General features: G+C 46.8%; 1 protein-coding gene across 21 annotated transcripts in view; it reads left to right on the top strand.

The window, feature by feature from the left end:
* Positions 1 to 17530, top strand: part of ACSL6 (acyl-CoA synthetase long chain family member 6) — a 62695-nt gene that overhangs the window by 39944 nt on the left and 5221 nt on the right. For all 21 annotated transcript variants that reach the window (XM_008254877.5, XM_008254871.5, XM_089334578.1 and 18 more), the window contains 5 exons: positions 1208 to 1296; positions 2372 to 2488; positions 6782 to 6925; positions 7878 to 7979; positions 9552 to 9623. In XM_008254877.5, coding sequence (XP_008253099.1) covers positions 1208 to 1296; positions 2372 to 2488; positions 6782 to 6925; positions 7878 to 7979; positions 9552 to 9623 — 524 coding nt within the window. The remainder of the gene's footprint in view (positions 1 to 1207; positions 1297 to 2371; positions 2489 to 6781; positions 6926 to 7877; positions 7980 to 9551; positions 9624 to 17530) is intronic.

Here is a 17530-nt window from a genome sequence, read left to right as displayed (position 1 = left end):
CTAAAAACCAGACCACTCTGTGAAAGCCTGCAGGATCCCAGCTTTTCCATTGAGCCTGGGGCCACTCTTTATGCTCATGTTTGTTCAACTCTAAACTGGAAAAATTGGGATAAGCTACATTCTAAAGAAATACACTGCTTAGTGCGGTGCTGCTTTCAGAGTACCTTGAGACAGCATAAACATGGTAGGTACATTCTCAACTGAAATCAATTTGGCCAAGGATTGAAACTCTTTTCTGAGTTCTCTCTCTTTATACTCTAGCTGAAAGAGCCTATTTTGTATAAAGGAGAGAATTTCAAAAAGTTGATAGAAAATGGAATGAAAAGATAAGTTCGTACAAAAAATTTGAAATCTATAAATTTTTTTTGTAATATGCGTTTTCCTATGAGCTTTTTGAGGACCCATAATAAATTATTCTATCACTTGCCAGTACCAAACTCCAGGTAACATCTCTGCAAGTCATCACTCCCTAATGTTTACCTTATCACTACTGTCATATTGACCAATAATTCTTGTGTATCCCCTTCCATTTGGATACTGTTTTGCTTCCCTCAGATGTCACCTTCTATGTTTTCCTATGTAAACTATTGAGGTTTTGCCTTTTTTACTCTTCTTTACCATGGATCCTTGCAAATGATACTGGGTATGCAAGGACAGATAACTCTTTATATCATTGTAAAGGGTTTGGCCACTTCTGTTTTAAGAGAGTGACAAAAATGTCCCAGTCTTATTGTTTATATATACCTGGCTCACTTTTCTTCAGGACCTTGGCCAGCACCTACTTAAAAAAACAGCCAAGTTGCCAGTGAATTATGTAATAACCACAATGACTAGAGAGAATGCCTTAGATGTAATTTTGTGGTTAGAGTACATAAAACAATTGGGGTTCTGTTTTTGGGGGTCAAGTTACCTTGTCTCGCTTTTCTGTTCCTTTGTTACCCAAGTGTAACAGCAAGATCACCTTGGTGCCCATGACAAATGTGGAATCTCATGCCTCGTTCCAGCCCACTAGATCAGAGTCTACAGTCTAACAATTTCCAGAAGATTCCTATGCACATTAACCAGCACTTTGATGACTAGAGGAAAAGCAATAATGTCCATAATTTCCCATGCTGGCCGGGGAAGGGGGGTGGGTATGGGGCCTGGAGCATCTTCAGTGCTGAGGCTGCTGTGACACTGACAGATGTCACCTTGCTTGGTGTCCTAGGGCACGTAGGGGCGCCTCTGCCCTGCAACCACATCAAACTTGTCGACGTTGAGGAACTGAACTACTGGACCTGCAAAGGAGAGGGCGAGGTAAATTTCAGGGTTTAGCCATTCGTGTCTGCGGATGCCACGTGTAGTGAATACAAGCAAGCAAGAAGACAGGGAGTGGAACTCTCTTCCTGTTACCTTGTATGTAAAGTCGTTTTTAAAAATCACTACTCAGGGCCGGCGCCGCGGCTCACTAGGCTAATGCTCCGCCTAGCGGCGCCGGCACACCGGGTTCTAGTCCCGGTCGGGGCGCCGGATTCTGTCCCGGTTGCCCCTCTTCCAGGCCAGCCCTCTGCTGTGGCCAGGGAGTGCAGTGGAGGATGGCCCAGGTGCTTGGGCCCTGCACCCCATGGGAGACCAGGAAAAGCACCTGGCTCCTGGCTCCTGCCATCGGATCAGCGCGGTGCGCCGGCCGCAGCGCGCCGGCCGCGGCGGCCATTGGAGGGTGAACCAACGGCAAAAGGAAGACCTTTCTCTCTGTCTGTCTCTCTCACTGTCCACTCTGCCTGTCAAAAAAAAAAAAAAAAAAAAATCACTACTCAGTTTGACTCAGCTGAATTCAGCATCTCCTCTCCTGTTTATGAAGCAACCAACCAGCAAGGCTGGGACTCAGTTGATCTAAATCAGGATTTGAGAGTTCCCAAGATTTGAAATTCCATTTTTCCCCCTTAATGTGGCATAGCCTGCTGCTACTCCCAGCAAACGTAAGCCCAGCTGGGATGCTTGCTCATTCCATGGGAGTGAGTGTGAAACTGATGGCCTGAGAGTGCCTGGTGTTCATGCTGGCATGAGCCAACCCTCAGTATCTGTAATGAGACCACATTGAGGATCACAGAGCATCTCGTGGCCAAGGCCAGGGGGCCTCAGGGGAAGAAGGCAGAGTGGGGAGGAAATGGGGAAAGAAAAGTGCCACTTAGAGAAGACGAGAGACAGTGCAGACTTTTGGCAGCTGCTGCCTGTCCTCCATGTCCATCCCCACGGTGTCCCCAGCAGCCTTCCCAGTGGAAGGGAAATGTTCCCAGCCTACCCTCTGTGGGCCTGTCTGTGTCCCCCTTTGTTGCATCCCTTGTGCCATGGTTAAGAGGGTTAAGAGAAGCTGTGGCCTTTGTCCCCGCAGATATGTGTGAGAGGACCAAATGTATTCAAAGGCTACTTGAAAGATCAGAACAGGACGAAGGAGGCCCTGGATAGTGACGGCTGGCTTCACACTGGAGACATCGGCAAGTGGCTTCCGGTGCGTACACTGGGAACCGTGGAGCTCCAAATGTTTTGGCAGTGGTGGTGGAGGGGGGTGTATCTGGTCTGTCCCACTGAGGCAGGCACCTTCTCTGTGTCTTCCCAGTTTATCACTCAGGAATACCTTTTAACCTTTTTTTTTAAGACTTATTTATTTATTTGAAAGAGTTACAGAAAAAGGAAGAGAGAGATTTTCCATTCACTGGTTCACTCCCCAGACAGCCGTAACGGCCAGGGCTGGTCTAGGCCAAAGCCAGGAGCCGGGAGCTTCATCCAGTCTCCCATGTGGTTGGCAGGGGCCCAAGCATGTGGGCCATCTTCTATGCTTTCCCAAGCCACTAGTAGGGAGCTGGCATGGAAGTGGAATAGCCAGGACACAAACCAATGCCTATGTGGGATGTCGGCGTCATAAGTGGCGGTTAGCTGCTATGCCAGAGCACTGACCCCCACCTTTTGGGGTCGGGAGATTCTTCCGTATCTGGCCCCCAGAGCTTCCCTTCCTAGTGAGAGTGATGAGGAACCTGTTCAGGAGGGGACAGCATAGAGATGGACTCTCTATGCTTAGCAGTTTCCAGAAGGAGAACTGGTCGTGGGTGCGTCCCTCTGGGAATGGTGTGGACTCGGCCCCTAGCTGAGAGGTGGCACCAGGCAAAGGGAAAAGCTTGAAGCTGGGCAGCAGGATGCCCGAGTTCCTTCAGATCTTCCAGGAGCCCTGTAAAAACAGCTTCATCCTTCTCTTGGTGCCTCCTTGGCTCACTTATGGAAGACAGCGAGTCTCTATGGCAACTTTGGCTGTAGCCCCTGACTTTCATCCAAAACAAGTTTGCCTCCTTTTCTTCTTTTTAAGGTGGGGGTAGTAACGTTGTTACCTTCTGTAGTTACTGTGGTGAGGGACACCTGAGGTGATTCCTGCACAGCACGGAGCACAGTGCTTGGCATACTGGAGACGTTGGGTGGATGCTTTGGGCAGGGAAAGGCTGTGCCCCTGAATCCAAGAGCCCTCGCCTGGTGCAGCCCTCTCTGGGCACACTTGCTCTGCCTCTGGGGAGTTGCTGAGGTCTCAGGTGGACGTTTTGAGGGGCTGACGATTAGCCAGCACACAGGATGTTGAGCCCTTGCAGGGGCCCGTGAGCTGCTGAGCCATTGGCCCTGCTTGGATCTCTGTGTTTGGCCGTGAGAAACCCTTACACTTATGGCAGCCACGTAAGTGTCCTCGGCTTGTGCACTCAGCCAGGGACTCGGCTCAGGGAAGATATATCTTTAGTTCTCAATCCATCATGATAGACATGGCAGGGAGAGCATACTCACCAGAGGTGAGGCCGGGGAGAACAGACAGACAGGCAGGAGGGGAGAGGGAGCAGGACTCTCGGGGCATGGTAATGGCACGTACTGAAGAGAGACCCTAGAGGTGTGAAACAAGCTATACCAAGGGAATATTCCTGCAGATGTCAGGGAGAGTGGCCCGAGAGGCCAGGTGGCCTTGGATACTTACAGAGGTTGGGTTGTCCCATCAGCCCGGGAAGCCCTTCCCTGCCCTGCAGGTCATTTCATATTATTTTTCTCAAAGTGGGCCCTTAAAGCTAGACACCCTGCTGCTAATTCCCATACCTGGAATGAAACCATCCAGCATGCATAGGCTTGTGAGAAGCAAATGAATTAATTCACATAAGCTGGCACAGAGACCAGAGCATACAGCAGGAAGGCATCTGTGGGAGGCAGTTTTTAGCATTATCATTACTCTTAAATCATTGTCAAGGTTTAATGACAATTGTTACTGCAGCCATGAGCTATTTGTCCTTTCTGCATTTCTCATGGAAAGTGAACTGTGCCTTCCTGGCTGTATTAGTCCGCTGTTTATCACTTCAACTGAAACACCTGAGAGGAGCTTCTTGGGAAGGAAGACTTCTTTGAGCTTACAGTCTAGAGGTTACAGTTCAGGACCAGGTGGTTCCATAGTCTGGTGCCCGATGGTGCCGGTCAGGAGGGAGGTGAGCCAGGAAGCGGAGAACAGCTCGACCAAACTTGAACTCAAATAATCAACCCTCTTGTGAGAACCATCCTCTGATGTCACGCCCCCAGTGACCCAAAACCCTTCCCCGAGACCCACCTCTCAGCCGCTGTCATTAGGTCAAGCAGCCACCCTTAATCTATCAACCATTAGCATTGAAGTTTAAACAGCTGCATGAGTTAGGGGGCGGCAGGGCCCACTCCACCCATAACACTAGCATAAAGTCAGCTTAACCATGATTTTTTTTTGGGGGGGGCGGACAGGCAGAGTGGATAGTGACAGAGAGACAGAGAGAAAGGTCTTCCTTTGCCGTTGGTTCACCCTCCAATGGCCGCTGGTGCGCTGCAGCTGGCGCAGCACGCTGATCCGAAGCCAGGAGCCAGGTGCTTCTCCTGGTTTCCCATGGTGTGCAGGGCCCAAGCACTTGGGCCATCCTCCACTGCCTTCCCCGGGCCACAGCAGAGAGCTGGCCTGGAAGAGGGGCAACTGGGAAAGAATCCGGTGCCCCGACCGGGACTAGAACCCGGTGTGCCGACGCCGCTAGGTGGAGGATTAGCCTATTGAGCTGCGGCGCCGGCCGATGTTATTTTTTTTAAAAATTGCTTGTACAAAGTTGTGTTTGGCTTGACATTTATATTCGTAGTAAGTTGGTGTCTGGTTTCCATTTTATGTACAACTCCATTATGGTGTTGGGGTCATTTCATTGTTTTTTTTTTTTTTTATTATTTTTTTTTTATTTTTTGACAGGCAGAGTGGACAGTGAGAGAGACAGAGAGAAAGGTCTTCCTTTGCCATTGGTTCACCCTCCAGCTGCGGCCGGCGCACCGCGCTGATCCGATGGCAGGAGCCAGGTACTTATCCTGGTCCCCCATGGGGTGCAGGGCCCAAGTATTTGGGCCATCCTCCACTGCACTCCCTGGCCACAGCAGAGAGCTGGCCTGGAAGAGGGGCAACCGGGACAGAATCCAGCGCCCCGACCGGGACTAAAACTCGGTGTGCCGGCGCCGCAAGGCAGAGGATTAGCCTAGTGAGCCATGGCGCCAGCCGGGGTCATTTCATTGAATGAATTGTTGAGGTTCTTTTTTTGTCTATGTTCCAGAATAGCATGTATAATATTGAACAGCCCATCTTTAAAAGTTAAGTAAAAATTGTCTACAAAGGCATATGCATATTAATTGTTTTTTGAATAGTGTTGGAGAAATTAAAGAATAGTATGGTATCCTGATATAGAAAGACTTGCATTCAAATCTTGGTTCCCCTACCTCCTAGCTAACCTCTCTGATTATTGGTTTCCTCATCTGTGAAGTGGAGGTGACAACACCTAGCTTACAGAGTGACATGAGAATGAAAGAAGCTGGTGTTGGGGAAGTGCCTTATGTCCAGCCTGGGTTTTGAGTAAAATAGGGCCTGCTTGCTTTCCTCTTTGAGAGAAATTTCTCTGGCTCTGCTGGGCCCCACAGGTGGAGTGGGGACAGAGTGTAGACAGCATCTGGTGAGGAAGTGGTCCTGCTGGAAGGAGCAGCTGGTGGTGAGGGATTGCTAAGGACCCATGAGCCTGGCAGGCGGCAGCACCGTCTCCGGGCGTGGGGCTGGGGGTCTGGCACATGCTGGAGGAGGGCCATGATGAGTTTGCTCTGAGGTGCGTTGCATCCTGCTGGACAGCCCATCTGGGCTTTGAAGCCTTCTGAGGGTCGTTAGATGCTGGGTTTGAAGCCCAGGGAAGAGGTCTGACTGGAAGCTCAGGCATGGGAGTGGCCAATGAAGAGGGGCAGGAAAGAGCAAGGCACAGGGAGAGCAGAGAGAGGAACTTACCTGATCACTTGGAAACTCAGGACGATTGAGGGGAGTCAGGGAGGTGCACAGGAGCCCTGGAGGGCCAGAGCTCCTGGTGCCACCTGTGCTGTATGTGGGGAGCTGGAGAGACTGTTCTAGGGATGAGGACAGCAGCTGGGATGAGAAAACTCAGTGCGGTCTAGGGGAGTGAATCTGAAGATGCTGTTGAGGACACCTCTGCTCTGAGGGAGGGGTGAGGACACCCTGCCAGGCATGCATGGGAGAGGGTGGCAGAGTGGGACAGGGCTCACTGCAGAGAGGAAGGAGCAGGGGGCACTTAGGGCCCAGCTTGGGTGTCATCAACCCTTGGCGTTGGCGGGCTCTCTCCAGCTGCACAGCAGCTATATAAGATGGGGAAGCAGAAGAGGGCAGAGTCTGCAGGGTGGCGTGGGGCAGGGTTCAGGGTTGGAAGGGCTGCTTTCTTACAGAGCTATTCGTCTAACTCCACAGGAAGGAACTCTTAAAATTATTGACCGGAAAAAGCACATATTTAAACTTGCTCAGGGAGAATATGTTGCACCCGAGAAGATTGAGAACATCTACATCCGAAGTGAGCCTGTGGCACAGGTCTATGTCCATGGGGACAGCTTAAAGGTGAGGCCCTACGCTTCAACCCTCCGCCCATAGTGGGCCTGCTGGGAAATCAGATTGAACACTTCTCTCCAGTCAGACAGTACGAGTGTCCTGTGTGTCTTAAACCTTGGGAGAAATTTCGATTACTTACAGTCTGGTCCAGTAATACATTTCCTGAACATCCCCACTACTTGTAACCTGTGCTCTATCTCCTTCCAAGGAGGTTTCTGAGCTAACATACTAAAGAAAGATTCAATGTTTCTACTGTTTTAATTTTTAAATATGCAAGTTAACTTCACAGGTAAATGTGTGCAGCATTCCAAATGATGGCACCAGTAATAATTCAGCTTATTAGTAATAAATTATTTGGAGGGGTTTATACTTATTTTGTTTTCAGCATCGTTTAGATTTGATGTCAGCAAGATCACGGGCATGCTCTATTACATCAAAGATATCAAATACATTCTACACTATCATTGCACTTAGATAAAATTGACTCCCTTTTTTGAAGAAAATGCTTTAAAAAATAAAGTGGATGTATAGATATCTTCACGAATGAGGATCATGTTGGTGAAACAATTTCAAAATGGTCTGGGAATCCTGAGAAACGTGTTTACCGTAGACTCTGAATCCTAGAGTGCTGCTTTAGCATCTTAGAGATGTGCTGATAAGGTTCCTATAAGCATCAGAGATGCCTGGCACATTAACCTCACTTATTCTTAATGCCCTTGAACATTTTCTTTTTCCCTTAAAATTTAGGGGAATATATCAGAACATGAATAGTCACAAGGATGTGTGATACATTGCTGGAAATGTTTCATAACGTATGAGCAAGTGTTTTGTAAGCAAATATTTATTTTTAGAAAAGGGTGGAGCCTGTGAATACTGGGAGGTTATTTTTAATGCTGGGCCACAAATAGCCACTTGAAAAGCTTTTGTCGTGACCGTGTTTTCCCTTTGGTGGGCGTTGCAGGCCTTTTTGGTGGGCGTTGTTGTGCCTGACCCTGAGGTGATGCCCACTTGGGCCCAGAAGAGGGGGATTGAAGGGACCTATACACAGCTCTGCATAAATAAGGTTGGTATCTTGGGGCTGCTTCCTGAAAGCCTACTGAACGTTTCAGGACAGTGTGTAATGAGATGCAGGCCAGTGAAATTCAAAAACACAGGGAATTTCTGATATAACTTTATACATAGTAGGAATTGTGAGCCAGAGACTTGTCACTTTTGTTGTTGTTGAAGATACCCAGATTTCTTCTTTTAAAAAAAGTTTATTTATTTGAAAGACTGAGTTACAGAGAGAGACAGAGAAACAGAGAGATCTTCCATCCACTGGTTCACTCCCCAAATGACCACAACAGCCAGGGTTGTGCCAGGCCGAAGCCAGGAGCCTAGAGCTTCTTCCAGATCTGCTACGTGGGTGCAGGGGCCCAAGCACTTGTGCCATCCTCTGCTGCTTTCCTCAGTGCATTAGCAGGGAGCTGGATCAGAAGTGGAGCAGTTGGGTCTCAAACCAGCACCCATATAGGATGCTGGCATCACAGGCCATTGCTTAATCCACTACGCCACAGCGCCAGCCCCAAGACCCATGTTTCTTCTTAGAAAGTTTAGTAAGTGGGGCCGGCGCCGCGGCTCACTAGGCTAATCCTCCGCCTAGCGGCGCCGGCACACCAGGTTCTAGTCCCGGTCGGGGCGCCGGATTCTGTCCCGGTTGCCCCTCTTCCAGGCCAGCCCTCTGCTGTGGCCAAGGAGTGCAGTGAAGGATGGCCCAGGTGCTTGGGCCCTGCACCCCATGGGAGACCAGGAAAAGCACCTGGCTCCTGGCTCCTGCCATCGGATCAGCGCGGTGCGCCGGCCGCAGCGCGCCGGCTGCGGTGGCCATTGGAGGGTGAACCAACGGCAAAGGAAGACCTTTCTCTCTGTCTGTCTCTCTCACTGTCCACTCTGCCTGTCCGGAAAAAAAAAAAAAAAAAAAAAAAAAGAAAGAAAGTTTAGTAAGTGATTGGGTTTTAGAACCAGGAGACATCACAGAAAGTTTTTCTACTCCAGGAAAGGAGTTGACTTGCCCAGGGCCACATAGCTGGTTGACAGCAGAGTCACAGTAGACCCAAGTGTTTTGGTGGTTCTGGCCAGGCTCTAGTCCACCAAATGTGCGATGGATTTGGGATCTACTGGCCTGGGAAAGATGGTCATGGACTTGAAAAGTACCACCCATCTTCTTGCTGAGCACTCTATCCCTTCACACCTTCCTGAAGCCTCATGGCCTCACGGGGTCCGCTGGAAGACCATGGCTGTGCGGTGCTTAGACTCAGCCCCTTCTCTGCAGCGGCCGTACATCCCACCTCTCCCACCAGGCCTTGGGCTCAGCTGGGAGCGCCTGGACTCACCAGATTGGCAAAGAACCGCTTAGAAACATTTGAGTCGTCCCTTAGCCCATTCATTCTAACACTGGCCTGGTGAGAGGTGGTGACTGGCACGTTGCCAGGGAGTTCTGGGCTTACTTTGGGGAGCAGGTGTGGGGGATGGGAGCCACAGGGGAGCCCCTGTCAGCAAAAGGCTCATTGTACTTTCCTCAAAGTGTGTTGTTTGCCCTACCTGCATTTTGAAATGTGTGCTTATCTTGTAATTTTCCTCCTGTGGTTCAATTCAGGAACTGAAGAAAGCCATTTTGGAAGATTTGGTGAGGTTAGGAAAAGAAAGTGGACTCCATTCTTTTGAACAGGTAACTGTTACCTTCCCCATACTTGTTACAGCCCTTTAGACAGTGATGAAAGTGAATTGTGCATGCAGTGGCCTCAGCTTACGCCCCTGAGGCCCGTTTGCAGCTGAGCCCCCAGCAGCTTGCCTTCTGAACCAAAATAGGCCATTGGACAAGCAACACGACGCTCCTCGTCCTTGTGCTCACAAATGCGCCTGGGTTGAAATGCTGGCCTCGAGGTCTCCGTAGACCATGTGTTTGTAGTCCATTTCTCAAGCTGCCTGTGGCACTAAAGACCAGGGTCCTGGTTTCTTTTTAATCTTACAGGGCTGCAGGGGACTAGCTTACTTGCTAGGAGGACATGAGAAAGCTTGGGCTCCTTCCTCAGGCCAGGGGTCCATCAGTCCAGAGTGTCCCTTACAGACAGGCAGAGATGTTCTGGGAGGGGACACGGCAGCCCTGGGGCTTTGTAATGGAGTTCATGTGCAGGTGCATCCTCATGTACACTGCCCCTGCAGCCTCCACAGCCAGAACTTGGCAGAGGGAAAATTCTTGGAGCAGAAAAACATTAATGTACTGATTTTCCGTTTGTCTTCCTTTTAAAAGAATTGTTCTGGATAAAATAAAAACTTCATTCAAATAATTGTCTTTTACAGAATAAAAACATCATCAAAATAACTGTTCTAAAATTTTTCCCTAAATACAGTGTTAGGGGTCTGTAAGGTTTTTGAGTATTTAATGCTTTTTAAAGGCTTATTTATTTTAAAGGCAGAGTTACAGAGAGAAATAGAGGCAGAGACAGAAAGAGAGATCTTCCATCCACTAGTTCACTCCCCAAATGACCACAATGACTGGAGTTAGGCTGATCCGAAGCTGGGGGCCAGGAACTTCTTCTGGGTCCAAGGACGTGGGCCGTCCTCTGCTGCTTTCCCAAGTGCATTAGCAGGGAGCTGGATTGGGAGTGGAGCAGCTGGGACTCAAACCAGCACCCATATGTGATGCGGGTGCTGCAGGAGACGGCTTTACCCACTATGCCGCAGCACTGGCCTCGAAGATTTTAAATTTTTACATGCTTATTTGATGATAACCTAAGAACATTTAAAAAACCAGTTTTAAGTATAAAATGCTTGCAGTGCTTTTATTTGAAATTTAAAAAACATATTTTCACAGATTAAAATTTTAATTTCTGAAGTTTCACATTGAGGAAATCTAAACACCTCAGCTTCTAAGAACACCTCAGGTTTTTCTTTGGAAATGCATCTTTGTATTGTAGTTTGAGAAACACTGCTTTTCCCTCATTTGTCAGTACTTTTTAGGACACCTAAGTCCTGGATAAACAGACCTGTATTTTAAAAAATTGTAAAGCCTGAGGTACTTGGACAGATTATATTTATCTTTCTGAATGAAAGTTCTGTTTTGGAGTAATAATTATTTAAATTTCCAGACTTACTAGAACTGACCTCATTTCCCTTCCTTATTGGGGAGTTGTGGAAGTGGATCCAACATGATCTTGTTGTCCAAGAGTGACAAATGAGTGTTCCCAGGCCCATTGGTTCTGGGCTCCCTTTGAAGGGCAAGGCACTGCATAGACCAGGGACAAGCTTGTGCCTGTGCGCATCCTTGTGCGTTCATGGCACCTGCACGCCCCCTGCTGGTGGTGGGATGTATGACCTGCCCCAGGATCCTAACAGATTTCTTTTGGCAAAAAAAAAAAGAGCTCTTAAAATGATGCTTAAACCAGACCTTTGGTTAAGTTTCCAGTGTCCTCTGCTTAGAGCTTTTCCTGAGAGAAAATGTGTTCTTGACTTTCCACGTGCCTTAAGCAGAGTTTCTGCTCTAATCTGTCCTCACCATGGTGACCTCAAATACAAGGAAGTCATGTGGCATCCCAGAAGCCTTCAGTTTTATTGCCAGAGCTGTCACCTCTTGGTTTTCTCTGCTCCCATTCTGTTTGTTAGTCTGTGGTATCCTCACCCCCATGGCCAGTGTCTGTCCTCAGCTGATCCCAGGCGAGTAAAAACCAGCTCCTGCCTGTGTAGAGTAGGCCCCCAGCTGTGACCCACAGCGCAACATAAATTATTTCAGCTAATCCATAACCCAGTGTCAGCTTGTTCTTTTCCCTCTCCCTTTGAAATACATGGTCATTTAAGGCTTAACCGTAACTAGACATAAACACACAAATAAATAATCCAAACTCAAAATTTAATTCAACAAAAGCTTTAAGGATTCAAACTTACTGAGCTAGGTCAATCTGGATTAAAATTTGAATTAGAAGACAAAATGGATGTACTGTAATATAATTTTGAGAAATATACAATTCCTAGGACTAGGCCAACCATTATTAAATGTATGGAAGTTTTTGGAAGATATAATGAATAGATGGAAAGCATTTATAATAATTATATCAATAATTAAAATAGGTGACTGGGAAATGTATGAGCATATTAAGCAATATTCTTGATATTTATGTTTCACATTATAAAAAAGTTTGTAAAATCAATATGAAGTAAACCAGATAGAGTTTTAAATTTGTTAGCTTTTTAAATTATATGAAAGTCTTTACTAAAAACAATTTATTATATTTACTCTCATTGTAATGAATTCTTACCTAACAAATTTGGCTTTAAATGAAAATGAATTGATCATTCCCCGTGTCCTGTTTTTCCTTATGTTATCTCTTCTGCCCAACTGAATTATTCACTCCGTAATTATTATCTACAAGCAGTATTGTATTACAGTGTTTCATTGAGTTACATCCTTGAAAAATGAAAATACTATTCTTCAAAATTATAAAGAGTTCATGCTTTTATGAGTTGGTATAAATTAGCACTTTTCAGATATTTTATTCCAGTGTAATATTTAAATGTTACAATAATTATGAATTTGCCAAAAAAATTAAAAAGCCTAAAGAATCTCTTGTCAGTGTTAAGAGTATAGTTTCAGGAAGCTTATTTCTTTGCTTATTAAAAACTAGAAAACCTGTTTCATGGTATGTTTGGCATAAAGAGAGAATAAGGATTCTCATACTTTTTTTAAAAAAAAGCTCACAATAGGACAATTTGGTTTTAAAAGAAATATATGTAATAATTATAGAAAATGCTGAAGTATTTTATTGTTGATTCACTTCTGAAAAAAAAAACTGCTATGGATTTGTGGCCCACAGTTAAGGTCATTGTGAAACAACTGCTTTGACTCATTTTTGTCTACTTCCTGACTAGACTTGTGGCCACTCAAGCAGGACATACAGATATATTCATGGGGAATTTGACAGCCCCATGGCTGATGGTCAGACTGGAGCAGGGACTGACAGCCTGCTGTGCTGACCTGCTTCCCCAGGGGACCGAAGCGGGAGCCGAGTGCAGGCTGCCTTATTGTGTGGCCTGCAAGGCTCTGGTAGCTGACAGCCTCTTCTGAGGCAGAGCTACCTTACAGACACCAGCAGGAGCTCCAGGCACCCACTAGCCTGTATGTCTGCTACAGGGGTCTGGGCTGACCAGTGTTCAGAATCCACTGTTGAGGCGGCTTTTGCCTCCTCAGTTCGTAATAATTTCTTTTCTGTTCTGTTAACCATCTGGATAGCATTGTGTAACTCTCCCTGCAAAACTCATCTTCCCGGTACTGTATTTTTGTAGCTTTTCCTTGTCACTGCTGCATTTTCAAAGGTGTTCACCCCAAGTTGCTAAACTGAATGGGAACTCTTGTCCCAGCTACACAGTGGTCTCCACATGCTGTTGGGAATGCAGATGAGCAGAAACCCATGCTGTATGGACACTGTAGAAATTAACTTGGCATCTGCATCTGCGTTTAAAAATTATATTGTTAATTTCACTAACAAAAGAAGATAGACAGATGGTTTGCCCTTACATCAGTGGTACTTTTTTTTTTTTTAAGTTTATTTTATTTACTTGAAAGGCAGAGTTACAGACAGAGAGGGAAGGACAGAGAGAAAAACAGAACCAAGAGTGGGAGAGACAGAGAGAAAGAGATCTTCTATCTGCTGGCTCACTCCCCCAAATTGCTGGAGCTGGGCCAGGCTGGAGCCCAAGCCCGGAACTCCGCAAGGTCTCCCACATGTGTGGCAGCTATCCAGACGCTGGAGCTGTCTTCTGCTGTTTCCTCCAGGCGCATTGGCAGGGAGCTGCATTAGAAGTGGAGCAGACTGCAGCTTACCTTGCTACGCCACATCTCCGTCCCACAGTGATATTATTTCTATCAGAAGAGAACTTTAAAAAAATAATAACAGCAAAAACAAAGCTAAGAAAATTAGAAGTTTCTCATTTTGATGGCAAACATGAGTGAATACTATGTTAAATCACTGTGTTTATGATTAAATTTGACTTAGATTCTGTTGTTTTCTTCAAGATAATTAATTTTGCCATCAATCAGAGTTCCAAGTACTTAGGCCATTATCTTCTATCTCCCAGGCTCCTTTACAAGAAGCTAGATTGGAAACTGAGTAGCCAGGACTCAAAACTGGACACATCGATTTGAGATACAGGTGTCTCAAGCAGCAGCTTAACCCACTGCATCACAATAGCAGCCCCTTTCACATTTTTAAATTACAAATATGGGTTTAAAATTCCAGAATTTGTTAGAATTTTTATTAAAACTTTTTGTTCAACAACCATTAGAAGTATGAACTGTTTTAGAGGTCTTATCTGTGAATCAAGTTCTTGATGTGAAAAATCAGTGAATGTAATGTAGAGATTCCTGAGCAAAGAACTGTCATCTCCATATATCCACCCAGCAGGATAATAGGCTGCTAGCATCACAGCTTTTGGAAGCAGTCGTTGACGTACTTAATTTTTGCAGTGATGTACACACATTGGTTTCTGACCATCCAGTTATTTCTGGATTCTGCTCATTGATTTTTATAAACAGTTCTCACGTGACAGTAGCAGTAGCACCTGACAGTCACCTCTCATTCTGCCAATTTTTTTATTTTTATTTATTTTTTTAAAGATTTATTTTATTTATTTGAAAGACAATTTCGGAGAGAGGTAGAGACAGAGAGAGAGGTCTTCCATCCTCTGGTTCACTCCCCAGATGGCCACAACAGCCGGAGCTGCCTCGATAGGAAGCCAGGAGCCAGGAACTTCTTCCATGTCTCCCATGCGGGCGCAGGGGCCCAAGGACTTGGGACATCTTCCACTGCTTTCCCAGGCCACAGCAGAGAACTGGATCGGAAGAGGAACAGCCGGGACTAGAACCGGCCATATGGGATGCCAGTGCTTCAGGCCAGGGCTTTAGCCCGCAGCACCACAGTGCCTGCCCCTTATTTTTATTTTCTAAAGATTTTATTTATTTATTTGAGAGGTAGAGTTACAGACAGTGAGAAAGAGAGACAGACAAAAAGTTCTTCCACCTACTGGTTCATTCCTCAAATGGTCGCTACAGCTGGCACTGAGCAGATCTGAAGCCAGGAGCCAGGAGCTTCTTCCAGGTCTCCCATCTGGGTGCAGGGGCCCAAGGACTTGGGCCATCTTCTGCTTTCCCAGGCCATAGCAGAGAGCTGGCTTGGAAGAGAAGTATCTGGGACATGAACCAACTCCCATATGGGATGCCGACACCACAGGCAGAGGATTAACCTACTGCACCACAGCGCTGGCCCCCGACTTTTTATTTTCCAAGATTTATTTTTTATTTATTTGAAAGGCAGAGTTACAGATAGAGGAGGAGAGACAGAGATCTTCCATCTGCTGGTTCGCTCCCTACATGGCTGCAATGGCTGGGGCTAAGCAAGGCTGAAGGCAGAAGCCCAGAGCTGCTTCTGGATCTCCCACCTCAGTGCAGGGGCCCAAGTACTTGGGGCCATCTTCCGCTGCTTTCCCAGGCACATTAGCAGGGAGCTGGATGGGAAGTGAAGCGGCCAGCCCCTCTGCTGACTTTATAAGGCACATTCTGGTTCCTTTCTACTACACACATGGCTCTTCCTTTGTCTCAAGAACAGGTTGCTCCTCTACCCTCCAAACTAATTTATCCAAGGTCCAAAGACCACTCAGGTGTCTCAGAAGTATTTCACACTCTGGGTGAACGGCCTGATCTTCCCACCTCCCAGAAAGTTCTCTGCTCCTCCTCCAGTCTTGGACATTTTTATAGTGCCCAAGCAGAAACCTAGACCCATAATTATCTAACTTTCCTTACCTCTTACCCACACCAGTTGCTGCGTGCTGTCCTTACTACCCACAAGGTCCGTTTCCATCCCCACAGCTGTCTTCATTGCCACAGTCAGTACCCAGTTCTTCTGTTGATTTTCAGGCTTTTACCCATGCTCCTCTTCACTCCCTTCTTAACCAGTAATCCTTCCAAAGAGCCATACGGTTCTTTCTCACTGCATTAAAAACCATTTAAAGATTCACGTCTAAACTCTCTGTAGGCTTATCGATTCTTTATGTCTTAGCCACAGCCTGTGTCTCCAGCCCCATCTCTTTTGTTCCACATGCTTCAGCCTACAATGTTACTGTCCCACATATGCTTTGGCACTTTTTATTAAAAAGATTTATTTATTTATTTATTTGAAAGGCAGAGCAAGAGAGAGATGGAGGTGGAGGAGAGAGAAAGGGAGATAGAGAGAATCATCTATCCTCTGGTTCATTTCCCAACTGATTACTACGGTTGAGGCTGGGCCACTTTGAATCCAGGAGCCTGGAACTCCATCCAGGTCTCCCACGGGTACAGGGGCCCGAGGACTTGGGCCATCTCCTGCTGCTTTCCCATGTGCATTAGCAGGGAGCTGGATCAGAAGTGGAGCAACTTGGACTCAAATTTGTGTTCCTATAGGATGTCACAAGTGCTGGCTTAACCCACTGTGCCACAATACCAGTCCCACTTTGGCACATCTTACCTTTTCCTGAGCAACCCCCTCTCCTCAGTTCACATAGCAATACCCTTCTCCCTTGCTGTGTTTATCTGTCTAAAGACTACCTAATAGGGGCCGGCACTGTGGCATAGTGGGTAAAGCCGCTGTCTCAGTGCTGGCATCCCATATGGCACCAGTTTGAGTCCTGGCTGCTCCACTTCCTGTCCAGCTCTCTGCTATGGTCTAGGAAAGCAGTAGAAGATGGCCCAAGTCCTTGGGCCCCTGCACCCCTGTGGGAGACATGGAAGAATCTCCTGGCTCCTGGCTTCGGATCGGCATAGCTCTGGCTGTTTTGTGGCCGTTTGGGGAATGAACCAATGAATGAAAGACCTCTCTCTCTGCCTCTGCCTCTCTATAATTCTGCCTTTCAAATAAATAAATAAATATTTTTAAAAAGTAAAAATAAAGACTACTTAACAACTTCAACTCAGGCCACTCTTTTCACTGAGTCCTGCCCAAACCAAAGTTTGGTGGTATATAAAAATGCATTTAGTTCTAACAGGAACCTGACTCAGTGTCTGAAACACATTGGGTTGGATTCCCTGCTCTGCTTGCATAAGAAGTCAAAAGATAGGTGGGTCAAGGTAGGTGCAGGTCTTCAACAACCTAGGCTCCTATGTTTCTGATCCATATTCTCAGTGTGCTGGCTTAGCAGCCCCTTGTCACAACAAGACTGCTGCAGCTTGGGCACTCACTGTCCAAGGAAAGAAAAGGGAGATGAGTGGAGAGAGCTGTGTTTGGGTCTTCTGTTAGGAAAGCAAAAACTTCCCCTTCTCCCTAACCAGAAATGGATCTCATGGCAAACCCACAGCTGCGGGGAGGGGGCAGTGATGGGGGCAGGGTTGTCATGATTGATGTGGACCATTTGGCTCTAAACCAAATTAGGGTCCTGTTAGCATGCAAGTAGGAAGTGGGTGAAGGGTAAGTAACTGACTACCTGCCACAGGAAGCACTGTCTCCCCTTGTCTCTGTAGCCATCATACCACAGCATCTCTCATTTGCCTGTAGGTTCTTTGTGGGCAGGTTCCTCTTTGCATCTCTGCTGCCTACCACAGTACTTGACACAGTGGTT

Source organism: Oryctolagus cuniculus, chromosome 6 (genome assembly GCF_051225735.1).
Source record: "Oryctolagus cuniculus isolate XC-2025 breed Fujian yellow rabbit chromosome 6, ASM5122573v1, whole genome shotgun sequence".
Classification (NCBI taxonomy): Eukaryota; Metazoa; Chordata; class Mammalia; order Lagomorpha; family Leporidae; genus Oryctolagus; species Oryctolagus cuniculus.
This window is presented reverse-complemented; position numbering and strand designations above follow the sequence as displayed.